The 27,972-nt window shown below is 40.8% G+C and overlaps 6 protein-coding genes and 2 long non-coding RNA genes across 10 annotated transcripts; 3 read left to right on the forward strand and 5 right to left on the reverse strand.

The window, feature by feature from the left end:
• Nucleotides 1–221: 221 nt before the first annotated feature.
• On the reverse strand, nt 222–619 carry LOC116199150. The gene is made up of 2 exons (XR_004155479.1): nt 384–619; nt 222–288 (listed from the first exon to the last, which is right to left on the reverse strand). It is a non-coding gene; the product is annotated as an uncharacterized LOC116199150 (long non-coding RNA).
• A 76-nt stretch (nt 620–695) lies between these two features.
• On the reverse strand, nt 696–3,114 carry LOC116199147 (putative pentatricopeptide repeat-containing protein At1g26500). Of its 2 annotated transcripts, none has more exons than XM_031529437.1 (2): nt 1,362–3,114; nt 696–1,109 (listed from the first exon to the last, which is right to left on the reverse strand). In XM_031529437.1, the coding sequence occupies exons 1-2, from the start codon at nt 2,887–2,889 to the stop codon at nt 1,009–1,011; spliced, it is 1,629 nt and encodes a 542-aa protein (XP_031385297.1). In that variant the 5' UTR covers nt 2,890–3,114; the 3' UTR covers nt 696–1,008. The 2 variants fall into 2 exon arrangements, 1 of the variants encoding a protein (XP_031385297.1); XR_004155477.1 differs by having other exon boundaries at nt 710–1,109; nt 1,201–3,111.
• A 2,891-nt stretch (nt 3,115–6,005) lies between these two features.
• On the reverse strand, nt 6,006–7,581 carry LOC116199149. Its single transcript, XR_004155478.1, has 3 exons — nt 7,303–7,581; nt 7,081–7,203; nt 6,006–6,705 (listed from the first exon to the last, which is right to left on the reverse strand). It is a non-coding gene; the product is annotated as an uncharacterized LOC116199149 (long non-coding RNA).
• A 2,058-nt stretch (nt 7,582–9,639) lies between these two features.
• On the forward strand, nt 9,640–11,030 carry LOC116198655 (predicted GPI-anchored protein 23). Its single transcript, XM_031528853.1, has 2 exons — nt 9,640–9,845; nt 10,248–11,030. The coding sequence occupies exon 2, from the start codon at nt 10,263–10,265 to the stop codon at nt 10,872–10,874; it is 612 nt and encodes a 203-aa protein (XP_031384713.1). The 5' UTR covers nt 9,640–9,845; nt 10,248–10,262; the 3' UTR covers nt 10,875–11,030.
• A 376-nt stretch (nt 11,031–11,406) lies between these two features.
• Nucleotides 11,407–12,375, reverse strand: LOC116200605 (putative pentatricopeptide repeat-containing protein At1g26500). The gene is made up of 2 exons (XM_031531438.1): nt 12,358–12,375; nt 11,407–12,222 (listed from the first exon to the last, which is right to left on the reverse strand). The coding sequence occupies exons 1-2, from the start codon at nt 12,373–12,375 to the stop codon at nt 11,407–11,409; spliced, it is 834 nt and encodes a 277-aa protein (XP_031387298.1).
• Nucleotides 12,376–16,862: 4,487 nt separating this feature from the next.
• LOC116198699 (ice-structuring glycoprotein-like) lies at nt 16,863–18,195 on the forward strand. 2 transcript variants are annotated; one of them, XM_031528922.1, is made up of 2 exons: nt 16,863–17,010; nt 17,423–18,195. In XM_031528922.1, the coding sequence occupies exon 2, from the start codon at nt 17,438–17,440 to the stop codon at nt 18,038–18,040; it is 603 nt and encodes a 200-aa protein (XP_031384782.1). In that variant the 5' UTR covers nt 16,863–17,010; nt 17,423–17,437; the 3' UTR covers nt 18,041–18,195. The 2 variants fall into 2 exon arrangements, with proteins under 2 accessions (XP_031384782.1, XP_031384783.1); XM_031528923.1 differs by lacking the exon at nt 16,863–17,010 and adding an exon at nt 17,059–17,249.
• A 1,531-nt stretch (nt 18,196–19,726) lies between these two features.
• Nucleotides 19,727–22,736, forward strand: LOC116201509 (14-3-3-like protein GF14 iota). The gene is made up of 7 exons (XM_031532772.1): nt 19,727–19,992; nt 20,730–21,036; nt 21,477–21,564; nt 21,667–21,776; nt 21,856–22,004; nt 22,240–22,286; nt 22,375–22,736. The coding sequence occupies exons 1-7, from the start codon at nt 19,920–19,922 to the stop codon at nt 22,378–22,380; spliced, it is 780 nt and encodes a 259-aa protein (XP_031388632.1). The 5' UTR covers nt 19,727–19,919; the 3' UTR covers nt 22,381–22,736.
• Nucleotides 22,737–25,754: 3,018 nt separating this feature from the next.
• LOC116201510 lies at nt 25,755–27,833 on the reverse strand. The gene is made up of 6 exons (XM_031532773.1): nt 27,675–27,833; nt 27,435–27,571; nt 27,277–27,349; nt 26,496–26,547; nt 26,284–26,353; nt 25,755–26,003 (listed from the first exon to the last, which is right to left on the reverse strand). Exons 2-6 carry the CDS (start codon nt 27,537–27,539, stop codon nt 25,917–25,919), a joined length of 387 nt encoding a protein of 128 aa, XP_031388633.1. The 5' UTR covers nt 27,540–27,571; nt 27,675–27,833; the 3' UTR covers nt 25,755–25,916.
• Between the last annotated feature and the right edge of the window lie 139 nt (nt 27,834–27,972).

Below are 27,972 nucleotides of genomic sequence, written 5' to 3' on the forward strand. Positions count from 1 at the left end.
TTAGAGAACGGCGGGCGCTTGCCCTGACACTGGATGACACGAAAACGGCCGTGAACCAACTCCATCGGATGGTGAACATTTTGGTTGGCGGCATTGTCTTCATCATATGGTTGCTTATTCTTGGTATCACCACGGGGAAGTTTCTACTTCTGATAAGTTCCCAGCTACTTCTGGTGGTCTTTATCTTTGGGAACTCGTGTAAGACAGCTTTTGAAGCCATCATTTTCCTCTTCGTGATGCATCCTTTCGATGTTGGTGATCGATGCGAAATTGACGCGCTTCAGGTACCTAATCAAAACAGATCTTACAGCTTAGTTTCATCTAGTGATTCAGATATGTTTCCAGTTTGTGAAGTTGAATATACTTTCCAACCGTATCCTGACCTCGGGTCTACCTTTAGGAATGACTTATGTTTGAAGACAATGAACTGACACGAAAACTCGATTGCTTGTTTCTGAGTTGGATGTTGTTAGAAATGTGTGTAGTTTTGCTTGCTCATAATGATCACTTTGAATTTCAGGTGGTTGTGGAGGAGATGAACATTCTAACGACAGTGTTCCTGAAGATCGACAATACGAAGATCATATTCCCGAACAGCGTCCTTGCAACAAAGCCCATCCACAACTACCGCCGCAGCCCCGACATGGGAGATGCGGTCGAATTCTGTATCCATGTAGCTACTCCTGCAGAAAAGATTGCTGCTATCAAACAAAGAATATTGAGGTGAGCGCAACTTCAATCAATTTTTACTCGTACATTACCACCCACTGTTTCTTCTGTGTAAACATCAATTCGAAACGTAATGTTATTTTGCAGCTACGTCGAGAACAAGGAGGATCACTGGTACGCTGCGCCGATGATCATATTCAAGGAAGTGGAAGAACTCAACAGGTTGAGAATGGCCGTTTGGTTGTTGCACAGGATGAACTATCAAGACATCATGGAGAGGTGGACCAGGAGATCTATTCTTATTGAGGAGATGGCCAAGATTTTTAGAGAGCTCGACATTCAGTACCGTCTTCTACCTCTCGATATCAATGTCCGGACTTTACCTTCTGCAAACTCAACCGGGCTTCCTCCTGTTTGGACAGCACCTTCAAGCCGAGTGTCTGAAACATGATAAGAGAATGTATTATTCTTAATGAGGTCATTTTTGGATGGGTCGGCGTAAATATAGAGGAAGAGTTCCATTTTTCTTACATTGGTAGTTGAATTGGGTTTTGCATGTTGCTGCTATTCGTGATATAGTACAAAGAGAAGAGACTACGCAAATTTTAACTTCGACTCCGTCTAAATGTATTCACTTTAGCGATGCGACAGTTTGTTTCACGAATTGGACTACTACAACATTAGTCATGGACCTTGCGGTATGAGACCTCTGTCTCTCCTCCTGTCACGAGTCGCCATTTTCTGCCCGTACCTCTCGAATATATAAGCCAAGTCGATCATACCCGCATCTCTCAACTTGTGGCTCACCTCTTCGAACATAACCACGCCATCCTCGTTTGAATAATGATGCAAGAACTTGTTATAATCAAACCGAGGCACCTCTACTCCCCCTCTCGTCACCCGCTCCACAAACTTGGTCGCTTCGAGAGACTTCCCGGCCTTGACCAACCCTCCGACAAAGATGCTATCAAAGTTCACAGCCGAGTCCGGTCCTCTCCTTCCCCTCTTCCCAAAATGTCCCTGCAGTAACATTACATATGTGTGCATTATAGGCTCGCACCCTCTCCTTGCCATCTCCCGAAAGACTTCAGTCGCCTCACTCGCTCTCTTCAGCTTCAAAAGACCCTTGATCAGCCCATGGTAAACCGAAATGTCGGGCTCCTCGACCCTTTGCACAAGGCTGTAAGCCTCTCGAATCTGGCCCCTCGAAAGGTGCCCATAAACAAGGGATGAGATTGTCAGATTGTCAGCCTCGATCCCTCTCTTGTGCAATTCATCAAACACCGCACAAGCTTGAGCTACCTTCCCCCCCTTGCACAGCCACCCGATCACGAGCCGATAAGTGGACAGACCCAATTTCTCCATGGTCCTTACCCTCATCATCTGGAAAAGCTTCAGAGCCTCGCCGTATCGATTAGTCTTGAAAAGGGTCTCCATGACCGACTCGATCGGATGGATATCGGGTTCGAACCCTTGATCGACCATGAGATTCCACACCCGAGATGCTTCAATCAGATCGCCCGCATCACAGAACCCCTTGATCAACCACCCATAAATAACCTCGTTCGGCTGAACCCATTCCTTCAGCTTAAAGACCAGAAATTTGGCCTCATCGGCGAGCTTGGCCCGGCAGAGAGTCTCAACAACTCTGTTCAGAGTCTCCACCTTGTACTCCCATCCGTTCTCATTCATCAAGTGGAAGAACTGGACGCACTTGTTCAGCTCCCTTACCTGAGCCAAGGTCTTGAGGGCGATATTAAAGGTCTTGTCATTGACAAGGCGGCGGTGGGCCATGTCGTTGAGGACATCCCAGAAGAGATCGATGTTTCGGGACTTGCCGATGACGTCGAGCATCTTGTTGAGAGTGACAGTGGAGTGGGAAAAGTCGGGGAGGGTACGGGTGAACTGGTAGAAGCGGTAGACGGGGCGCCATGAGAGCGGGAAGGTGTTGCAGACTTGGAGGAAGAGCTCGGCGACGGCAAGGGGACGGGAGTGAGGGCTGTGGACGGCCGAGAGGAGCTTGGCGTGGAGGCGAGAGTCAGGGGAGTGCTGCTGCTGGAAGAGGATGGTGCAGACCCGGAGGAGCTGCGTTCGGTCGGCGGCGGAGGAGCCGGCTGCCGGGAGGCTGGGGTGGGCGGACTCCGTGGTCAGGGGGCGGAGGAAGGGGACGAGGCGCGGCTGCGGGTTCAATAGCCGCCGGACGAGCACTCTGCTCGTCATTGTACGTACGGTGAAGCATAAAATAACTAAAGTGTGAGGCCACTTTGGTTACAAATTGTACTCTCTTTTTTATTAGTTGAGGTACAAATTATAGTCGGAATGATATTAAGGACCGAATAAGGTCATTACTCGGTACGAGTTATACATTTCCTAATTCGGAATCGACATAAGTTTTGATTTCAAAATCAAGGAAACGGTTGAACATGATCCGATAGCTTGAAATCGAAGTTTGGTCTATCCCGTACTGTATTGTTATTTGGCAAGGTTAACTCGATTGGATTAGCCTGCCTAGTTAGTTTGATCAAATCCAAGCCAGAAGTAATTTTAGTGGATTCGACATGAGTTTGCCTACCTCGTGAAAGCTATTAAATACCATCAGCACGCAACTTTACGCTTCTAAGCCAACCAAAAAGGAAAATGAAAAATACGAGTTATACATTGGATACTATTATTCTCATGCCTTAACGACACGACCTAACAAGTTGCTATATGGACTGACCTTACTCAAAAATCTGTAATACAACCCCTATTTTATACGAGAAAAAGTATACTTTCAATCTTGAACTTTTAGTTACTTTTCTATTTTCATCCCTTTTTTTTGTATTTTAATTTTCGTCCTATTTCTGTGGTTCCTTTTTTGTTCCGATCATGTATGATTGATTTTTATTCTATTATTGTCCTTCCCTCTCTGTTATGTAATGCTAATCTGTACAAATATGTGGGGCCCATAATAGACCAAAGCTGATCAAATTTAATTCCGATTGAGACCCTGTTTACCCACCAGCTTCAAACCTCAAATACATCTCTTCCACTTCCTTCTTTTAAGTCGGAGAACTAAAGAACAATTCTTTTAAATTTACAATACTCATCTTCTAATCTTCATTGCTTTATCTTGGTATTAAAATGATTGGATTTTCATTTTGTTCCTAATATAATCATCCATTAATTTAAGGTTGTCATAAGTTGTTCTGCAAATCTGCCGTAGTCCTTGAAACTCGGTTAAAAGAAGGCTCATTTGACTCATAAAGCAGAGCACTAAAGAAAGGAGGATAGATTAAAAGAAGATGCTTGTGTTTGTGTGTTGTCTTTTGCTTAATCCACTATGCAACATTACAAATTGCTTCGTCATTTGCTTAAAGACTAGCTCCTTTTCTCTCACGAGATTTGCAGCTCCTCTGCATAAAAAAACAGGGTTTTGCCACTGTACGCCACTGTTCTTCATCCCATCTCTGTAAATTTGTAACTTTTCTCTCCTAATCATATGCTCAAATTCTATATACAAAAGCCAACAAGATTACAATTTCTCGAGCATTTATTCCTTCCTTCTTCGGGCTGCTAAAGGAAACAATTGGGTTGATTTCTTTCACTCGGTCATGAATTGGAGGGCGTTGTCTACGGGCTTAGATATGCTAGCTTCTCCAATACATCAAGTCCTTGTTTCTTGCTTGATGTTGAGTTGTTGACAGAATAAGAGCAACCCATGCCCTAGCTACGATCCTAGGGGTTTCTGAGTTGCCCCACATTTGTCTAAGGGAAAAGGGCACACCCTCCATAGCATCTTGGAAAGAACAAAACACAAATCAAAACGAAGTCCTAAATTTAGGTTTATGGCTGATTTTGTGAGTTCCGGAGGGGGGAGGCGAGCTGGAGGGGCATATGAAATTACCCTAGCAACACAATCGAACATTTGTTATTCTACGAAAGGTTCAGTTCTCATCTTCTTGAGAATAATTGCACCGAAAGACAAGTAGAACCGCTCAACATTTGATCTTATGAAACTTTTTCATAAAGTAGGGGGTGGGTAAAGCATGAGTCACGATAAAGTTAACCGAATAAAGAGGTTCTGCTTCGCTTGTTTTGCAATGTTTGCAACTTAGATTCCATATGATATCATAGAAATCCTCAAAAAGTGTAGTCATCAACCCAATAGGACTTCCTTGGTGGTTAAGGAGCGTAACTTCCTCGGAGGGGTTTCAAGTTCAAGTCAGCTCATGAAACATGCAGAAGAATACCACTCACAATTGAATGCTATCAGATTTGCTATCAAAATATATTATTCCCGACTCCTATTTGCCTATAAATAGAGGGTTATTTTCAGTATATTGTACTTTTGATCATTCTCATGTGATGAGACTCTGCCAAAATAACCCTAAAATTCCTAATTACGCGACTGCCTACCTAATTTAGTAAGGAAACATCCATTTCCGAGCTTAGGGTGATTAAAAGGTTGCTCTTCCCGAACAAGTAAGAAAATATATAGTGGGGCCGGCTTTTTCCCTCTGTCCAGAACCGAGATGGAGCTTCTTAGCTCCTATCTTTGTTGCTATGTACTTAATTACGTGTAGATTAGACTAATAGATTGCTAATTTGTGTGTATTAGAGCTTAATTCGGAATGAAATAATAGATGAGGAGCATTTTGTTGCCTTTCGGTCTTCCATGTGCTCGATCTATGGGCCGGTGAGCTTGGGGAGCATTTTTCCTTATCTACCGGATGTTGATGCTTTACCTTGTAATTGATTGAGAGAATCCTGAGCCTTGAGCAACGGCCGGCAATTTCTGTTAAAAAAAATAAAATAAAAATATTAAAATCCTTTGGTCCGAGGAACTATTGGCCGTACATTGACTCGGAGTCCATCGATCAAGTATAGTGAATATAGCGTCGTCATTGGAAAGAATTGCTTTGATCTTATGTTAGAAGATGTTGCATTAAAGTTTTGCCCATGTTTTGTGATACTGGTTGTTCAATTGTTGGTTTGGGGTGTGGTTGACCAAATATGGTGCTACTCCAGTAGAAGTGCTTGTTTGTCTACTCGTAATCAAGCTCTCATCATGTTAATAATCCCAATAGATTATTCCTGATCTCTAATTACCAAAAGAATAATTATACAAAAAAAAATATTTCAGACCATAACGTACTTTCAAACTTCTCTTATAATAGTTTAATTATTTGCAAAATATAAATAAACAAGGGTATCTAGGAAGTCTTCCAAGTTGATTCCCGCTGTTAAAAATGGTTCTCCTGCTCAGCCAAGCTAATCTCTAATCCATTTGGAAATATAATATGCAGAATGTGAATTGCATCTCAGTGAACATAAAATTTCACAGTAAAATGAACTACAATTAAATAAAAAATATATTTTTAAACAACTAAGTGTTCATATATATAATACTAGCTAGCGGTAATCAGTTCTGGGTATCCTTTTTTTTCACGATACCCGGACCCTACCCTGTAAGGGATAGGTTCCAATATTTTGAAACCGAACCCTATTCTGAAACCAAAACTTACTTGGAACCTGTGGTATACCACAGATTCCGAGTACTCGGTGGAACCTGTAAATATTTTATTTTTCCAATACCTAGAGTACCTAGAATCGACTCTGCTTGTGCTAACATTTCCCAATTCAAAAGTCCAAGACATGTATATTAGAGTACTTGTCGAAATACATGAACATGAATATTAGAGTTAAATGCCACCATCAAAGGAGCAGATAAGGAAAGCAAGTGACTAAGAAGTGAGAATATATCAAAGCTGGTCTATGGTCTGTCATGCTCGTCGAGGACCTGGTTTCCTATCTACCTGAAAAATAGTCCAAAAACTATTAACTCGAATTTCCTCATGCTGGGAATTACAAATTTCAAATCAATCAGCTCATAAACTTAAAAGTTATCCAAATTTGACGGGGCTGATATTAATCTTCCCCAGCTAATCCATAAGAGGGTGAAAAATGATCTGATTCACTAACACCTTTGCATGTTCTGCATCTGGGAAAATTGCAGGATCTTTTTGTGCATCGCTCCGCATTATATCTAGAAATCTGCAGTAAGATTTCCCAAATAAGTATAAAAGAGAAAAGTCCAATTAGATTCCTGCTCGACTAATGTGCATTCTCATAATGAAATGCATGTAAATACAAGGAAAACATGCCACATTCAAAACTAAGAAGCATAACGGTGGTGAAATTATCAAATTCTGTGAGAAAAAGTAAACTCTTAATTCATTCAGAGGTACAACATCAAACTCCTGAAAACATGCAAGAAGGTCAGATTCGTTTGTTGCATACTTTATTTAGATAGACATTTGGCTTGAGAAGATGTATATATTCGTTCTTTTCTGTTTTATTTGCCAAAAAAGTTTAATTTGCTGCTCTTTTTCCATCACCTCGTTGCTCATTTTTATTGGGAGAGGATACCTACTAAAGAGAGCTCGCTCAATATCTCTTATGGAATGGAAATTGGCCTTATTTAGAAGCTATTCCTGAGTACACATCTGCAGGCTTTTCTCCTGCAACTAGATTCACGGCAGCAACCCCCAACTGAAGAAACAAGTTTGCATATCAAATGATCATAGTTGTTAATATTACTAAAAGTAAAGAACTAAAAATAATTTCACAAAAAGAAAGATGACTCATCACCTTATCTCTTCCAAGAGCAGCAGCCGGAGCTAGTCACCGACAGTCACAGCCCATAGGGCCGACTGCCGAGACTCGAGAGAGAGTGATTGAGTAAGAGACAGACATGGGCCAAGGCCACACGACAGGCTTCAGCGGGAGCGACGGCCAACGGAAAGGAATGCAAGGTAGCAGGAGGCTGGGAGTGACAGCCACGGATAGGTCGAGAGAGAATGGGAGACAAACAGCGACAACCAGAGTCGAGAGTCTTGAGACTGAGTTCATCCATTTGCTATGTCTAGGGTCTACTTTGTAACTTTACTCTCTTTTTTTTTTTTAATTAGTAAGTATCAACCGGTAATGGTTCTAAGTACCATAGTAGGAATCGGAACTGTAATCGATTTTCACCAGTTCTTGATTTTAATACCCGGACCCTATTCTATTTTCAATATAAGCTATTAGGACCCTACCATAACGGGTTGATTCCGATCGATTTTGGGTATACCCGGTATCCGTGCACACTCCTAATTCTAGCATACCCGAGTCCGTCATTTAATTCACCAAACACAACATGTTATACAATATATACAAGTAATTATTAAATTCATTAATAATAAATTATCTGTATAACTGTATAATAATATTAGACTTAATCATTAACTCAACACCACCAAACATTCATATACTGATTAAATCAAACTCTAACGAACAATACAATTTTTACGGAATAACTTCAAACAACTTCAATAATCATTATCTATGGCAATCACACCTGACAAAGAAGCTAATTTGGTCCATCAGGTTATTAACGTGATAGTAGCTCAGGACCTACTACTCGTTCCTTTTATATATTTTTCAATTTAACTTTCCAAGTGTCAAACTCTCCTGGTCCTTGAGCATCATATTTAATCATAATTTATGCATTTCTTCCACGCTGGCCATTTGGACTCTTGTGATGCGTTTGGATTCAGAGTTAAAGTAATTTTGATTTTGATTGTGGAAAAAGACAAATGAGATCAGAGTATAAATTTAACTTGGAAAACGTGTATTTTTATTGTATAGTGTGTTGAGTTAAAGTTAAAATTAAAATTTTTAACTTGAAAAATATGTATTTTTATTGTGTAGTGCGTTGAGTTAAAATTAAAATTAATTTTTTTTAACTTACAATCCAAATAAAAGTTTGGCTTCCACCGCAAGCTAACTCGACATTAAGTTTCATCAGGTGTGAAGGAGATGTGCCATCTGTCGAGCATTCACTGCTGTTGATGTGCTTTTTTATGTAGATTCTGTTTATGCGCTTTGAAAGGTTGAATGAAGATAGCACATATTTTACGATATCTTTTTCGACAATGGTACCGCACATTTATTCCTCTGTCATTTCACTTTTACCCGGGTCAACCCTGCCCCGCCTAGCCTTGGATGGTAAGGGAGACGTGAGCCTCACCCGCCATACAAGGCTGTGACACGGGTGTTACGGTGACCCAAGGTCACTGTAGCAGCACCGTGAATGAAGATAGTACTTAATCATGTAGCTCACCTTGTCTTCCTATATAATTGTTGCTTTTATTCCTCCACCATTTCACTATTACGGCAACACAGAGAGAATTTTGAGAATGGAGAGGAACATGCAGATTTGAGTGGGGAAAAAATAAAAAGGAATCGTTGTTCTTTGAATTTCGGGATTTGGATACTTATCAATGTGAGTAATATATTCTAAATTAGTATTTTTATTATCATTATATTGGTATTTTTAGAATTGTATTGTCATGATCATGTCAATATCACGGATCGTGTATGTATTTTTATATGATTAATTACAATATTTTGGAAATGAGTAGTGAGATTTTGAGGTGTGAAACTAAGATTGATGGGAGTCAATAAATCCTTTGGCGACCTGAGTTAGTCGTAAATCGAGTAATAGGAAAATGATGCCTAAAGCTGAGAGGCTTTCAATGTAAGGCCGCCACTGTGTTTTGGAACTGGGAAGGGGCTTAGGATGATCAGAGTTTAGGATACAATTGTACTCATGTTCGTCCAGTCATCTTCAATCGTCATCCAGCTCGAGCGACAAGACATTATTTTTTTTTTGCTAAATAAAAGGTTGGGAGATGGAGACCAGCGTAGCAACTACTCTCTAGAGACCAGAGGAACTCCATAGCCGTCATGAAATGTTCCATTCGCCCGAATGGGTAATTGATTCAGTGAGACATCAGCCCACCGAAATCACCATTACCCCCATCAAAGTACACAGTGGACCAAAACAGCTCTCATATGGTTACGGATAAGGGTCTACTAACGAAAGCGCTTTCGTATTTAAACCGAGTTTCGACACCCTTCTTTTGGAAGACAAACCCCGTTCCACTGGGCTACCAGCTTGGATGGTGCCCTGGCGACAAGACATGAGTTTTCTTTGTTAAAACCTTAAATTAAGGAAACTATTCTTTAAAATTAATTTTCCATTTTAACATCGTTGACGAGTTGACCAAAAGAAAGCTCCATCTCGTTATATAATTGGTGAGGATTGCTTGGTAGAGAGGTGCAAGCTCATCTGCTGATTGGTTTCCAGTGTACGTACTACTTTCTGCTTCTTCTTCTTTTTTTGAGTCTTCAGATATATCGAGAACAAAAAAAATATGTTTTACTGTAATTCATCCGTCCAGGGCTGTCCACATGAATCCAGTGTTCGCTAAATTTTACTAATTTGTTATCTTATCTCGATTTGGCATCTCGTGGCAACAGAGTTTCTGCGTGTTTTCTAGGAAAACAAAATAGGTGCTCCAGATTCGCAGTACTACTGGAAAAGGAGTGAGGGGGGGAGAGTTTGGTGCTTTCTGATGATTCCTCTGTTTTCTGTTTTCCCGGGAACTAGTTTTCTGGGTGATCTCGATCGTTTTGCTGGTGGCTGTGACTCTTTGGTAGGCAAAGATGAAGGGAGCTAATAAGTTATCTTGTTTTTGTTTGTGATTCAGCCGAATACATTCCTAATGGCGAGCAATGGAAATGGGAATGACGGGAATCCTCAGTTCTCATACTATTTCCCTCCTCCGACCTGGGCCGATCCATACCAATCATCCTCGTCCTCATCATCAGTTCCGACATGGGTTATCGCTGCAATAGTAGTGGTCGTCGTCATTGCAGGCGTATTACTGCTTCTGTACATCATGAGGAGGGGGAAAAAGATCGCGGAGAATGCTGCTGCTGAGGCCACCGAGGCTGCCGAGGTCTCCGAGGCTGCCAAGGCTGAGGCTGCCAAGGCCGCCACAGCTGCCAAGGCTGAGGCTGCCAGGGCCACCGAGGCTGCCAAGGCCTCCGAGGCTGCCAGGGCCGCCACCGCTGCCAAGGCCTCCGAGGCTGCCAACTCCGCCACATTTGCCAAGGCTGAGGCTGCCAAGGCAGCCACAGCCGCCACGGCCGCCGAGGCTGCCAAGGCTGGGGCCACTGAGGCTGCACAGGCTGCCAAGGATGCAATCGACCAGCTGCCTATAACCATTTGTCCATCCTGCAGGCATATCAGGGTTTTGTGCCCAATCACTTCTCTGGGTCCCTGGTGCAAGTGTAAGACAGGAATTAGCTGGCCTTGTCCAGCGAAAAAATAAAAACTATAGTAGCAGAAGAACCTTACTTTTCAGTGTTAATCAGTTTATCGGATTTGGAATTTGCTGGTTCATGATCTGAGTTCAGCAGTTATATTGGTCATCCGAGTTTGAGAATAAATTGTAATTGCAGATATTTCTTGGACTTTTTTTTGTTACTTGATTTGTGAAGTTATGATGAGGAACAGTAATTGGATTCATCACATATCTGCTGATATAAATTCCACGTTTCCATTTTTTAAATCATAAGAAAAACAATTTCGGCTTTGTATTTCTTTTTTTATTCTGTTTAAATCCATGAACATGCATGCTTCCCCAGGTGTTCTGATTAATTGATCAGACCGATTACCATTCACTAATAAAGGTCCAGAAAACTAATTACTCCGACTGAGCTCTGCTCCCTTTTATGACCCAGCAAATTATTTTCGGTTTGGTGGATGAAAACGAGTTTGAATAAAAATAAAACCGATACAACAGCAAATGGGGATCTATCTATATTTCTCCATTGTCCTCACCCTCATCATCTGGAAATGCTTCAGAGCCTCGCCGTATCGATTAGTCTTGAAAAGGGTCTCCATGACCGATTCCATCGGACGTATATCAGGTTCGAACCCTTGATCGACCATGAGATTCCACACACCCGACATGCCTCAATCAGATCGCCCACATCACAGAACCCCTTGATCGACCACCCATAAATAACTCCGTTGGGCTGAACGCATTCCTTCAGCTTGAAGACCAGAAATTTGGCCTCATCGGCGACCTTGGCCCGGCAGAGAGTCTCAACAACTCTGCTCAGAGTCTCGACCTTGTACTCCCATCCGTTCTCATTCATCAAGTGGAAGAACTTGACGCACTTGTTGAGCTCCCTTACCTGAGCCAAGGTCTTGAGGGCGATATTAAAGGTCTTGTCATTGACAAGGAGGCGGCGGGCCATGTCGTTGAGGACATCCCAGAAGAAGTCGATGTTGCGGGACTTGCCGATGACGTCGAGCATCTTGTTGAGAGTGACAGTGGAGTGGGGAAAGTCGGGGAGGGTACGGGTGAAGTGGTAGAAGCGGTAGGAGGGGCGCCATGAGAGCGGGAAGGTGTTGCAGACTTGGAGGAAGAGCTCGGCGGCAGCAAGGGGACGGGAGTGAGGGCTGTGGACGGCCGAGAGGAGGTTGGCGTGGAGGCGAGAGTCAGGGGAGTGCTGCTGCTGGAAGAGGATGGTGCAGACCCGGAGGAGCTGCATTCTGTCGGCGGCGGAGGAGCTGGCTGCCAGGAGGCTGGGGTGGGCGGACTCCGTGGTCGGGGGTGGAGGAAGGGGACGAGGCGCGGCTGCGGGTTCAATAGCCGCCGGACGAGCACCCTGCTCATCATTGGACGTACGGTGTAGACATAACTAAAGTGTGAGGCCACTTTGGTTACAAATTATACCCTTTTTTTTTTAGTTATGGTACAAATTATACTAGAAACGATATTAAGTACCGAATAAGGTCATTACTCGGTACGAGGTAGACATTTCCTTACTCAGAATGGACATAAGTTTCGATTTTAAAAGCAAGGAAACGGTTGAATATGATCCGATGGAAAAAATCGAAGTTTGATCTATCCCGTAATACATTGTAATTTGGCAAGTTTAACTCAATTGGACATTGTACATTGCATTGTTATCAGAACCGGACCGGACCGGCCGGTTCGACCGGTCGGACCGGGAACCGGCACCAAGTCCGGTCCGGTTCGCCTAAAAACCGAAATGGCAGCTTTGAACCGCCGGACCCATTGAACCGGCCGGTTTTAAGCAAAATTTCATTAAACCGGCCGGTTCTATGGGTTTTTATGGGTTTCCTATTTAATGTAAAAATTGGTTGGTTGTGTAAAGATTTGAACTCATGACCTCTTACTTTTCATATTAGCATACTACCAACCAAGCCACCACCACTTTTTTGTTCTTTTAACTCTACTTTTAAGTACTTATTAAAATAAAATATTTATTTTGAAGTAAGAAATATTAAATATAGATACTTTCTTATACTATTGTTATATTTCTTTAAAATCATCATACTTTTATCTTAATTATCATAATTTTTTTAATAATATGAATATTTATTTTATTTTAAGTAAACGAGCGGTCCGACCCATCGAACCCCCGGTTGGACCCATAAACCCATGACCCCGTACCCCTTCCGGTTCATCATCCGGTCCGGTTCTGATAACACTGGTACATTGGATACTACTATTCTCATGCCTTAATGACCCGATCTAAGAAGTTGCTATAAAGACTGACCTTATTCAAAAATCTTTAATAGGACCCCTGTTTTGTATGAAAAAGTATAGTTTTAGCCCTGCTCCTTTTTTTCTATTTTCATCTTTTTTTTATAGTTTTTTCTATTTTCATTCCTTTTCTGTTTCAGACCCGTATGTCTGATTTTTATTCTCATCTTGTCCTTCTATAACCTTTTCTGTTATGTAATGCTGATCTGTACAAATATGCTGGCCTCTCCAATATATCAAGCCCTTGTTTCTTGCTTGATGTTGAATTGTCGACGGAATTAGAGTAACCCATGCCCTAGCTACGATTCTAGGTGTTTCTGAGTTGCCCCACATTCGTCTAAGGGAAAAAGGCACGGCCTCCATAGCATCTTGAAAAGAACAAAACACAAATCAAGAGATAATAAAGAACATAAGAGAGAGAGCCATGAAGTCCGAAAGAACAAATGAGTAGAGAAAAGGACACGAGTGGAAAGAGCTTCCCTCTTTCCATTGTTGAAGAAAAAGGAGAAGAATGACAACTAGTATGATCATAGTTGGTTTGGTAGTTGGTATACGAGCAGAGACTACTGTCATCAAATAAATAGTCGGTTCGGTTTAATAATAATACGAAAATTGCCACGTGTTTGCTATTTATTGGCTTTCTTTGATGTGGGCAACCAAGACACTACAACTCGTTATTATTAACAGTAAAAGTTACAGAAGGTTTAAAATAGAAAATGGAGTAAAGGAATAGGACCAATATAGAAAAAAATAAGGAAAAGAATGAAAATAGAAAAATGGGTAAAGCTATGGGACTAAAGAGCATAGTTTTTCCTATTTTCTACTTATAAACATTCCATGGCTCACTACTTTGCCCTGCCTTTCTCCACTTCCCAACCAATTATATAAAGTTTAAAAATTCCAAAATTCATATTAGATTTTCATCCTTTCATACTCGAAATCAGGATATAATCTTGAAGAATCTTACCTCGACATAACATTGTTGTTCGAAAAAAGTATTTATTCAGCAAACTCAACCTGTCAACTGTGATTATCTATTTATTATTATTATTTTTTACAAAAGTGAAATCGTCAATTACATTTTTAATTCAATAATAACATAAGGGAAAAAAAAGGAAAATGAATTTCGCGCTCGTTCTTTACTTTCAAAAACAGCTCGAATATTCTCCACAGCAAATGGTCAGATCTGATCTTCGCTCTCCCACCCTTAACCACACGTCGCTCCGCACCGTATCTAAACCCTTCCCATTTTCCCTCGCATCGTCTCCTCTCCCCTCCTCCGCTTTCCTCTGCCTGCTTGCCTTTCTCATTTCACATCTCTTTCTCTCTCTTGCGAGAGATTATTAGGTGATCCTATCTCACCACATGGGATGAGGAAGAACCAATTAAATTGTAATAAACTAAATAATAAGTGTTAATCACTCGATTAATTGTGGAAAGTCTTCTTAATTAAAACAATCTTATTGGTTCATCATCACCACATCATTATGAGATATGATCATTCAAAATTTTCTCCTCTCTCGCCATAAACTTGGAAGAAGAAGAAGGCTTCTCCACAACTGCTCCGAACGATCCATCATCGTCTATCTCATCTCTCTCTTGGGTGTCGCCTGCTCCCCCAGCCCCGCAATGTCGATTGAGAAGGAAAGGGAGACCCACGTTTACATGGCCAAGCTCACCGAGCAAGCCAAGCACTACGACGGTATGTCATATCTATCTAACTAACAATGTAATGTAATGTCCCTACATTTCGTTGCTGTTCAGCCTTCGATGTGCTCGATCTATGGGCCGGTGAGCTCGAGGAGCAGTTTAGGTTGCATTTCTCGATGGCAGAGAGACTAAGGTGGTGTTTGGTTTCATAGTAGGATTTTAAAATCAGATTTTGATTTTGATTTTGAGTGGTATAAATGGGGCCCACCCTTTGACTTTGTATGAGTTATGTTGTTTTGTTGTGGGAAAAAGTGATAAAAATGGGATCCACTCTTTGACTTTGTATGAGTTATTTTGTTTTGCAGTGAGTAGAATTAAATTAGAATTGTGATTCTAAAATACAATTGCGAAACCAAGTATAGATAATATTGACTCGGAGTCGGTCAACCAAGTATAGATAATACTAGCATACTCCAGTCGGTCATTCAATTCACAAAACACAACACGTTATACAATATATACAAATACTTACTAAATTCATTAACAATCAATTATCTTTATAACTATATAATAATATCAGAGTTGATCATTAACTTAAGACTACCGAATATTCATACACTGATTAAATCAAACTCTAACAAACAACACCACTTTCATATAACAACTTCAAACAACTTTAATAATCATCATCTATTGCGATCATACCTGACAAACAAGCTAATTTGGTTCCATCACGGTATTAACGTGATAGTGGCTCAGGACCTTCTACTCGTTCCTTTTATATATGTTTCAATTTAACTCTCCGAGTGTCAAACTGTCCTTGCCCTTGAGCATCATTTAATCATAATTTATGCATTTCTTCCACGCTGGCCACTTGTCATTCTTGGCTTCTACCGCCAAGCTTTCGAGCATTCATTGCTGTTGATGTGCTTTAAAAGGTCGAATGAAGATAGTACATATTTTACCTAAATCTTTTTCGATAACGGTACGGCATAATAGTTTGAGTGGACGTTAGCTCACCTTGACTTCCTATATAAGTGGTGCTTTTTATAAGGCTGTGACACGCGTATTACGATGGCCCAAGGTCACTGTAGCAGCACAGTGAATGAAGATAGTAACTTAATCGTGTAGCTCACCTTGTCTTCCTATATAATTGGTGCTTTTATTCCTCTGCCATTTCACTTTTACGGCAACACAGGGAGAGTTTTGAGAATGGAGAAGAATATACAGATTTGAGTGGGAGAAATATAAAAAGAAATCGTTGTTCTTTGAATTTCGGGATTTGAATACTTATCAATGTGAATAATATATTCTAAACTAGTATTTTTATTATCATTATATTAGTATTTTTATTATTGTATTGTCATGGTCATGTCAATATCACGGATCGTGCATGTATTTTTATACAATCAATTACGATATTTTGGAAATGAGTAGTGAGATTTTGAGGTGTGGAACTGAGATTGATGAAAGTCAATAAATCCTTTGGAGTTCTAAGTTAGTCGTAAACCGAATAATAGGAAAAGGATGCCTAAAGCGGAGAGGCTGTCAATGTAGAGCCGCGCACTGTGGTTTGGAATTGGGAATGGGCTTGGGATGATAAAGTTTAGGATACAACTGTACTCATGTTCGTCCAGTCATCTTCAATCGTCATCCTGCCCGGGCGACAAGATAATTTTTTTTTTTTACTGAACAAAAGATTAGGAGGGGGAGACCAGCGTAGCAACTCCTCTCTGGAGACCAGAGGAGCTCCATCGCCACCATAGAATGTTCCATTCACCAAAATGGATAAAGGGTTCGGTGAGACATCAATCCACCTAAGTCACCATAATCTCACCAAAGCGCATAGTGGACTAAAACAGCTCCCATATGATTGAGGATAAGAGTCTACTAAGGCAAGCGCTTTCGTATTTAAGTCAAGTTTCGATCTATTGATCTCCCTTTTAAAAGACAAAGCCCGTTTCACTAGGCTACCAGCTTGGATGGTGCTCGGGCGACAAGACATGAGTTTTCTTTGTTTTTTTTTTTATAGATAAAATAGTAAACAACAGTGATTGCAACATTGCCGCCCCACTACGCAATGTTCTTAAATTAAGGAAACTATTCTTTAAAATTAATTTTCCATTTTAACATCGTTGACGAGTTGACCAAAAGAAAGCTCCATCTCGTTATATAATTGGTGAGGATTGCTCGGTGGAGAGGTGCATGTTCATGACTGCTGATTGGTTCCAGTGTACGTACTACTTTCTGCTTCTTCTTCTTTTTTTGAGTCTTTAGATATATCGAGAACAAAAAAAAATATGTTTTACTGTAATTCATCCGTCCAGGGCTGTCCACATGAATCCATTGTTTGCTAAATTTTACTTATTTGTTATCTTATCTCGATTTGGCATCTCGTGGCAACAGAGTTTCTGCGCGTTTTCTAGGAAAACAAAATAGGTGCTCCAGATTCGCAGTACTACTGGAAAAAGAGTGAGGGGGGGGGGGGAGAGTTTGGTGCTTTCTGATGATTCCTCTGTTTTCTGTTTTCCCGGGAACTAGTTTTCTGGGTGATCTCGATCGTTTTGCTGGTGGCTGTGACTGTTTCGTAGGCAAAGATGAAGGGAGCTAATTATTAAGTTATCTTGTTTTTGTTTGTGATTCAGCCGTATACATTCCTAATGGCGAGCAATGGAAATGGGAATGACAGGAATCCTCAGTTCTCATACTATTTCCCTCCTCCGACCTGGGCCGATCCATACGAATCATCCTCGTCCTCATCATCAGTTCCGACATGGGTTATCGCTGCAATAGTCGGGGTCGCCGTCATTGCAGGCGTATTACTGTTTCTGTACATCAGGAGGAGGGGGAAAAAGATCGTGGAGAACGCTGCTGCCGAGGCCACCGATGCTGCCGAGGCCTCCAAGGCTGCCAAGGCTGGGGCTGCCAAGGCCGCCACAGCTGCCACGGCTGAGGCTGCCAGGGCCACCGAGGCTGCCAAGGCCTCCGAGGCTGCCAGGGCCGCCACAGATGCCAAGGCCTCCGAGGCTGCCAACGCGGCCACATTTGCCAAGGCTGAGGCTGCCAAGGCAGCCACAGCCGCCACGGCCGCCGAGGCTGCAAAGGCTGGGGCCACTGAGGCTGCCAAGGCTGCAATCGACCAGCTGCATTTAACCAGTTGTCTGTCCTGCAGGTATATCGGGGTTTTGTGCCCAATCACTCATCTGTGTCCCCGGTGCAAGTGTGAGAGAGGAATTAGCTGGCATTATCCAGCGAAATATTAAAACTATAGCTGAAGAAGAACCTTACTTTTCAGTGTTAATCAGTTTATGGGACTTGGAATTTGCTGGTTCGTGATCCGAGTTCAGCAGTTATATTTGGTCATCCGAGTTTGAGAATAAATTATAATTGCAGATATTTCTTGGACTTTTTATTGTTACTTGATTTGTGAAGTTATGATGAGGAACACTAAATAGATTCATCACAAATTCCACGTTTCCATTTTTTAAATCATAAGAAAAACAATTTCGGCTCTATATTTCTTTTCTTTTATTCTGTTTAAATCCATGAACATGCATGCTTCCCCAGGTGTTCTGATTAATTGATCAGACCGATTACCATTCACTAATAAAGGTCCAGAAAACTAATTACTCCGACTGAGCTCTTTCTCTCACGCGATTTGCAACACCTCTGCATCAAAAACAGAGTTTTGCAACTATACACAATTGTTCTTCCTCCCATCTCTGCAAATCTGTAACTTTTCTCTCCCACTCATATGTTCAAATTCTATAGACAAAAGCTAACAAGACTACAATTTCTTAAGCATTTATTCATTCCTTCTCCGGGTTGCTAGAGGCAACAATTGAGTTGATTTCTTTCACTCGGTCATGAATTGGGTGGTGTTGTCTACGAGTTTTGAGAAGCTGGCCTCTCCAATATATCAAGCCCTTGTTTCTTGCTTGATGTTGAATTGTTGACGGAATTAGAGCAACCCATGCCCTAGCTACGATTCTAGGTGTTTCTAAGTTGCCCCTCATTCGTCTAAGGGAAAAAGGCACGGCCTCCATAGCATCTTGGAAAGAACAAAACACAAATCAAGAGATAATAAAGAACATAAGAGATAAAGAGCCATGAAGCCCGAAAGAACAAAGGAGCAAAGAAAGGACACGAGCGGAAAGAGCTTCCCTCTTTCCATTGTTGAAGGAAAAGGAGAAGAGAGACAATTGGTATGGTCATAGTTGGTTTGATAGTTGGTATGCGAGCCGAGACTATTGTCATCAAATCAATAGTCGGTTCGGTTCGACAATAATGCAAAAATTGCCACGTGTTTGTTATTTATTGGCTTTCTTTGACGTGCGCAACCAAGACACTACAACTCGTTATTATTAACATTAAAAGTTATAGAAGGTTTAAAATAGAAAATGGAGTAAAGGAATAGGACCAAAATAGGAAGAAAAAAAAGGAGGAAAAGAATGAAAATAGAAAAATGGGTAAAGCTATAGGAGTAAGAATATGGTTTGCCCTATTTTCTACTTTTTAAAACATTCCACGGCTCACTACTTTGCCTTGCCTTTCTCCGCTTCCCAAACAAATATATATAGTTTAAAAATTCCAAAATTCATATTAGATTTTCATCCTTTCACACTCGAAAACAAGAGATAATCTTGAAGAATCTTACCTCGACATAACGTTGTTATTTGAAAAAAAAAGTATTTATTCATCAAACTCAGCCTACCAACTGTAATTATCTATTTACTTTTTTTATTTTACAGAAGCGAAATAGTTAATTACATTTGTAATTCAATAATAACAGAAGGGAAAAAAAAAAAAAAGGAAAACGAATTTCGCGCTCGATCTTTACTTTCAAAAACAGCTCGAATATTCTCCACAACAGACGGTTCAGATCCGATCTTCGCTCTCCCACCCTTAACCACACGTCGCTCCGCACCGCATATAAACCCTCCCCCTTTTCCCTCGCATCGTCTCCTCTCCCCTCCTCCGCTTTCCTCTGCCTGCCTGCCTTTCTCATTTCACATCTCTCTCTCTCTCTCTCTCGCTAAAAACTTGGAAGAAGAAGAAGACTTCTCCGCAACTGCTCCGAACGATCCATCATCGCCGATCTCATCTCTCTCTTGGGTGTCGCCTGCTCCCCCCAGCCCCGCAATGTCGACTGAGAAGGAAAGGGAGACCCACGTTTACATGGCCAAGCTCGCCGAGCAGGCCGAGCGCTATGACGGTATGTCATATCTAACTAACTATGTAGTGTAATGTAATGTCCCTACATTTTGTTGCTGTTCGGTTTTCCATGTGCTCGATCTATGGGCCGGTGAGCTTGGGGAGCAGTTTAGGTTGCATTTCTCGGCGGCAGAGAGACTAAGAATGAATAATTAAATGCACATTCGCGCAAATCAGGAAATGCAGGGCAAATCCTAGGAATTTTTCCTGATCTACCGGATGTCGATGCTTTACCTTGTAAATGATTGAGAGATTCCTGAGCCTTGAGCAACGGCTGGCAATTTCTGTGTATATATATATATATATATTAAAATCCTTTGGTCCGTGGAACTATTGGCCGTACATTGACTCGGAGTCAGTCGACCAAGTATAGTGAATATAGCGTCATTGGAAAGAATTGCTTTGATCTCATGTTAGAAGATGTTGCATTAAAGTTTTGCCCATGTTTTGTGATACTGGTTGTTCAATTGTTGGTTTTACTCTTTGCTCAATCACGTTCTCTGGTAATGTGGAAGTTAGCTATGATTATTTCCTGGTCAGATCTCGTGATCAAATGTAATGGCCGTACCTCGACTATGGTTGGTATATGAGGGTGATATTCTGATCAAAGTGCTCTCCCATTGATATTACCTCTCATACATTGGCAACAATTGTATTTTACATAAGCACCAATTCTGCATTCATTTCAATATCCTATAGAGAAAGGGGTTCTGTCTAAGATGAAATTTTATGATTCAGAAATGGTAGAAAGCATGAAAAAGGTTGCCAAGCTCGACCTGGAGCTGACAGTGGAGGAGAGGAACCTGCTCTCTGTTGGCTACAAGAATGTCATTGGTGCAAGGCGTGCCTCCTGGCGAATCATGTCCTCGATTGAGCAGAAGGAAGAATCAAAGGGCAATGAGAACAACGTTAAACTGATTAAGGGTTACCGCCAGAAGGTGGAGGAGGAGCTCTCCAAGATTTGCAGCGACATTTTGTCCATCATAGACCAGCATCTGATCCCCTCCTCCAACTCAGGAGAGGCCACTGTTTTCTACTATAAAATGTAAGGTTCTTCAAGAAAAACTTTTTCAGTTGTTATAAGCTGATCTTCAAGTGAAACAATATGACTCCAGGCTCATGATTTCGCATCTGCACCGCAGTCGGGTCTGCCCAGAATATGTTCTAGATTCTGGAAGCCATTTGATTATGAATGACTGGATTTTGGATAAGAATTTGATTGAAATATTTTATCATCCTGTCATACAAGTAGTGCAAGCGTATATGATTCTGGCCTTTATTCAAAAGCTTCTTTTGATCCGAGGGTGAAGGATATCTATCATAATGCTGTTCTTGCCATATGCATTGCCTGGACCTTTTCTGCAACCATATATCATGGCATTCATGTTTTATATGGTGGAATGTTTTCTCTGTGTTCTCTGTATCTTCGATTAGTTCAAATGGAAATGCCTCCTTTAAAGGAAATTGCTGCCTATGTGATTCCAGGAAAGGTGACTACTATCGCTACCTTGCTGAGTTCAAGACTGACCAAGAAAGGAAGGAGGCTGCTGAGCAGTCGCTGAAGGGCTACGAGGCATGTTGACTTGATATTTGCTCGGTACACATGTCAGGAATATCGATTTCTATTCATTAGTTTCTGCTATCACTTGATATTTTGCATATTCGATTCGTTTAGGCTGCATCCAAAACTGCCAACACGGATCTCCCATCGACTCACCCAATCCGTCTTGGGCTTGCTCTCAACTTCTCGGTCTTTTACTATGAGATAATGAACTCCCCTGAAAGGTACTCTTTCTCATAAGTGTTCCTATGGAAAATCTGCCAGTCGTTGGGGCAACACTTGATGACATAACTGAACTTGCAGGGCCTGCCATTTGGCAAAGCAAGCTTTTGATGAAGCAATTGCTGAGTTGGACACTCTGAGTGAGGAATCATACAAGGACAGCACACTGATCATGCAGCTCTTAAGAGATAACCTCACTCTCTGGACCTCTGATCTTCCCGAGGATGGAGGTAATGCTTTATAAAATTGGATTAATGCCTGCATTTGGAAAACCCGCTTTAGTATGCTGGATCTAGATAATGGTTGAAGAGCATTCAGCCATTGTGCATAGAATTTATGTTTATGCATGCTTTATAATTTTATCCATCTTGGAGGATAATGGTCATGGGAATAATGCATTTAAAGAATCTTTTAACTTCATTACTTTTGAGAGCAATACTCTCAAATATTTAGTCTCATTGACAGGTGAAGATGGTGTCAAAGTCGAAGAAACCAAACCTGCTGAACCCGAGGTATGTCCATAAGTCTTGGGATTTTGTACAGCTATGACCCAATATTTACTGCTTGGCTGCTGACTGTTTGACATGAAACTCCTTGCAGCATTAATCGAGAGCCAAGTCTCAAGGAAACGGCCATTAGACGATAGAGAACAATTGCAGAGTGTGGCTATTTTTTAATTTCGAAGCTCTTCATTCCAAAAGCTGATCAGGATTAGCGGTCGGGACAATCCAAATATCTAAAAGAGTTCATTGTGCTCAGATCAGGAGTATAAAATCTGATACGGTTTATCGGTTTTTCTTTATTACCCTTTAACATCTTTGCCTCTATCTTTTGTGTTAAGTTGTCGCCATGAACTTGTTACTAAAGAATATCTTATAAGCTGTACGTTGTATGCGGTATTATAGCTTTTCTTCCATTAATTTCTCATTTGCTTTTGGAATGCCATTATAATTTCTATGATACCATGGAGCTGTAATGCAATGGAGTGGAGTGCCAATATCATTCTCAATTTCGGAATGTTGAGATCTCTCTTACGACATTTACCTCATCTTCCGGTAAAATATTCCTCAATTCAAATCTATAACATGCAGTTTCATAAACAAAACCACAAATTTAAAGAACCTACGAGTTTCCAATGGGTAAACTATCTCATTCTACTTTGAGAAAAATTATTGATCGAGTATTACTCATCCACTTTGGGTATAAACATTTTAAACCGAGTTTGAGCTTACACAAAGCTTTGGTCAGCACTTTGTCAAGCCTGGCCAACCTCAATCCACGGCTGGGGGTTGCGATCAGGAAATCACATGGCCTATGTAACTGTCTAGTGGCTCCTCCAAGCACCCTCCAGAGCCTAAATCTGAGGGGCTTTGCATGGCCTAAACAAGGTTAACATGGGCTGCGATGCGGCCAAGATCTCCCAAGGAGCTTTCCCACTCTCGCCATGGCCATGTTGGACCGAAATGATTCCTTTGGAAGGTCGAATTCAGTCTTGTCAGGCCTACGCCATGGTAAATATAGGTTAAGTCCGGCTCGATGAATCCACAACCAAGGAAAGCACCATTCTCAATTATCAGTCGCTCCACTTGACAAAATCGGAACAGGAAAGAAAGATTTTATACCCTTAATAGTTACTGATTTGAGATGATGTGGTGATAGCTGAGGATATTTTCTGATTGAGGTTTGATTAGGTTTAGGAGGAGTTGAATCGCTGATGTTTAGTGGTTTTTTTTTTTTTTTTAGGTTCCTAGTTTCTGGTTTTGTCTAGGCTTTTGGTGCTCGAGTCTTATCTGGGCTTGGCTTAATGAAAATCTATGTGGATTGATTCATGTTCAATGATGACTTTAGTGATTGTATTCATATCTAGTGGTCAGAGGATTTTTTGAATTTGACTTGAGAATGATTTTAATTGCATTTTATCATCTCATTGTTAAACTTGTTTTGAGATATTTTTAAAATATTTAAAATCAAATAAAAGTTATGATTTCTTGAACTAAACTGCTTTTAAAACCATACATATGTTGAGTAGGAATAGATCAAGTTGAAAAGATTATGAATTAATGAAGCATTTCAACTTACCACCTGAGTTGTCTTTGATATGATTTTTGATATGGGAGTAGTCTATTCATGTCAATGTAGTGGATCAATCGATGGCATGAGCAGAAGGCTGACAGCAGCGGCCTTCAATTGCTCCTCCGGGAATTCAACCAGGGACAAAATCTGCCCAGGAAAGAGGTCAGTATATTTGTTGACCTCAAATATCCAGGAGTATATTTTGTGCCATTCTACAAACATGCTGATCCGATGATCGTAACTTAATAACATAGCAAATCCATCAAATCCATCGGACAAGGATACCAGGAACGTGATCCTACTTAGAATCGGAAAAGAGTCATAGGATCGAGAATCGTAAGATCCTATATATATATATATATATATATATGTATGCTTTCATGTCCATCACAACTCTAGTTAAGCGCCGAGCACGTGGCGTTCTTTGCCCCCTAACATCATCTCTTTCCAACAGTCCGACAGCTCGTGCATGTTACGCAATGGATCGAAGTGAAGGATCCGGAGCAAATGGGCCGATTATTGACCCGACAAATCCAAGGATCAGTTGCAAATGTTGTTCGGGGTTAGAAATATCGATTGCTTACAAATAATATGTTTCGGTTGCTTAATCATCAAATTCTTGTTTAGACTTGGTCTAACAAAGAAGCAACTTTGGGAGTCGGCCAATCATAGCTATATAATTAACTCTAACGAATACATTAGTTACAACTTTAGATTGATGTAATCTTTCATCTAGTCGCGATCGATTTAATCTAAATAACAGGATCTATATATGTTGTTTTTTTTTTATATACAAAAGCATATTTTGTATCGAATAATTTGAGTGTAAATTGCTAACAATAGCATGAATTAAGAAATTCTAAAACCGATCGTATATTTGATCAATATTATAGCTTTTCTTCCATTAATTTCTCATTTCCTTTTGGAATGCCATTATAATTTCTATGATACCATTTGGACCTGTAAGGCAATAGGATGGAGTGCCAATATCATTCTCAATATCGGTACGTCGAGATCTCTCTTACGACATTTACCTCTTCTTTCTGTAAAATATTCCTCAATGCCAATCTATAACGATTTAGTTTCATAAACAAAACCACAAATTTAAAAGAACAGAACCTACGAGTTTCGGATGAGTAAACTATCTCATTCTACTTTGAGAAAAATTATTAGTTAAGCATTACTCAACCACTTTGGATACAAACAATTGTGTTTGATTTTAAAATCGAGTAGAGTTGAGTTTTGATTTTAATTAATTTATAATGATTGTGTTATTAAATTATGAGAAAAATTGAGAAAAAGTAATGAATAGTTAAGAGAAAGTAATGATTGTGTTGTTGAATTGTGGAAAAAATAATAAATAGTTGAGAGAATTTAGTATTAAAAATTGAATTGAATGATTAAAAAATTAAAGAAAAAGGAAAAAGTAATAATTATGTTGTTAAATTGAAGATAAGTGGAATTAAGTATAGTGGAGTTTAAAAAAATTTTGAAGCCAAACCGACCTCGGAGTTTGAGCTAACACAAAGCTTTGCTCAGCACTTTGACAGGCCTGGCCAACTTCAGTTCAAGGCTGGGGGTTGCGATCGGGAAATCACATGGCCTATGTAACTGTGTTGTGGCTCCTCCAAGCACCCTCCAGAGCCAAAATCTAAGGGGCTTTGCATAGCCTAAACAAGGTTAAAATCGGCTGCAATGCGGCCAAGATCTCCCAAGGAGCTTGCCTACTCTCACCATGGCCATGTTGGGCCGAAATGATTCCTTTGGAAGGTTGAATTCGGTCTTGTCAGGCCTAGGCCATGGTAAATATAGGTCAAGTCCGGCTCGATGAATCCACAACCAAGGAAAGCACCATTCTCGATTATCAGTCGCTCCACTTGACAAAATCGGAACAGGAAAGAAAACAGTAGCTCATAACTAGCTGACACAAAAAAAAAAAACTTTGCTCCTCAAGACAACTAAATCACTATTTATTCATTTAGCCCATGTACAGTAAATAGGGAAGATGTTCAGCAAATCAGAAACAAAGACCTCCCAAGGAGCCTTTCTATTTACACGACTTTTTTTAGCTACTGCTCGTCCTTGGTGAAATAGCTTTGGGGCAAGCTGAAGTCCTCTTCTTGATTCAGGATCTCCATTTCCTCCTCATCCGGTTTCTGAAAGAAAGAACGGGGATTCAGTCAGTGGCACAATAGACAGGAAACATGATTCCTGATGCGAATCAGTTAACTGTTTTACAGCGCTGAGTTTACACCTTTCTTCAATATAATGTATGGACTAGGATTTTAAGAATATATGTAAGATTCCAAGAGATAAACAGCTAACATTTTTAATGCAGATCGTATATGTTATTGACCTGGAATCATTCTTAACTCTTGATATGGTTCTACTATATTGAAGGAAGTGAATGGAAACATGTCGAAATGAAAATAGTACCATCATTTCTAAGTTGTAAAAGCGATCCAGCAACTGGAGAACCTCTTCCGCAGAGAAAGACCGGTCAAAGCTGAGATGATGAATCGAAAAACTATAAGTGTGCAACGGAGATATGGTTACCATTCACTTTGTGAATTAGGAACATACTAGAAATAACTTTTTTTTAGGGGAAAAAAAAAGGAGAAAAATGAAAATGATGGAACATGGTGAACCTTCTGCGCAGATATTCCATCAGTCCATACAGGACAAAGTGCCTGTGGATGCCTGCGTAAGAAGAGCTTCGAGTCAGATAATGAGAACCATTAGTCTTAATTGGGATAACCGCATGAAAAGAAGATTCCTGAAGCCTTCTTTTATCAGCAAAATCATGAAAAGATTTTCCAATTCACAGCAGCCCCAAGTTAAAATACATATTCAGGAAAGGGGAGGCCAAGACAATTCATCTTTTTACTGCTAATCTTCCATGCGCCACTTCCGTGCTCAATATAAAACCGAGAGACAGATAAAATAAAAGATACAACCAAGTCGGTCCAGGATCAAGCAAATGATATCTTTGCCCTAATCCTTTTCTCCGAAAAGGAGACAGGCACACACTGCTACAACTTCATAATCAAGATAGCTCCATGAAAATCTAAAATAGGACGAAGAGGAAGGGCAATGCCATGTGCTGCATGCATCAGAGTTTCCAGTGACAGCTACAATGATGAGGTGAGGACAATAATGCTCAAGACATCATCATCGTGTCGACCGAATAGAATGAAATTGCGGGATATTCTGAATGATTGAATTAATCCAATCATCTCAATAGACATGTCCCATAAAACATCATGATGAGATCGAGATCGAGATCCTATTGAAAGTCGCATGGTTTCGGTGCTCATGAATTCCAATTGAGTGTCAGACGCATCTCTTCCAGAGCATGTAATAATCACTAAATAAACCAAACAAAAAAAAAAACAGCTGCTTTTCGACAAATACTTTCGAGATGCTTGCCTTGCAGCTTTCCGGGAGGATATATCTCAAGCGCTTGTAACAGCCTGAGCTCCAATTCAACCTGGGATTGCTCCTGTTTCATGCACACAAACCCACAATTTCAGAATACAGACCCCAGCCCCGTTATTTCCATAGAACGAAAACGGGATTGTTAAGACCTTGGGGAGAGAAGAGGCAGAAGAAGGGGGAGCTTTGCAAGGAGAATGCACCGAGACCCCATCCTGCTCCTCCTCTTTCTTGGGGCCGCCGCTGCCGCCTTCCATGGGAATACTGCTCTGCTTTCTCGAATTTGCAGCTGAAAGCAGGGTTCTAGGGCATCAACGGCTAGGATATAGCGATCACAGAACCGAAAATCCGTAGCTGACAGTGCGAGAGGGAGGGAGGGAGGGAGGGAGTACCGATAGAGATCGGGAGAGAGGGAGGGAGGGAGAGACTCAGTCGAAGCTTCAGTAGCGGAAAGGACTGAACTTTCTGTTCGTTCTTTTCTTATAGTCCGATGAACGACAACCAACAAAACCCGGCTCTGGTCTGGTCGCGGGAAATCAGCCTCAGTCTTTCCCTTTTTTCAGAATTTATTCCCCTAAAAATTAATCTTTGAAAAATATAAAATTAGAAAAAGAAAAAAAAACAATACAATGGTTAATTTCAACCAAAAAATGAACATACTTTTAGTTTTTTCTTCACCAATTTTGGTTG

Source organism: Punica granatum, chromosome 3, assembly GCF_007655135.1.
Source record: "Punica granatum isolate Tunisia-2019 chromosome 3, ASM765513v2, whole genome shotgun sequence".
NCBI classification, from domain to species: Eukaryota; Viridiplantae; Streptophyta; class Magnoliopsida; order Myrtales; family Lythraceae; genus Punica; species Punica granatum.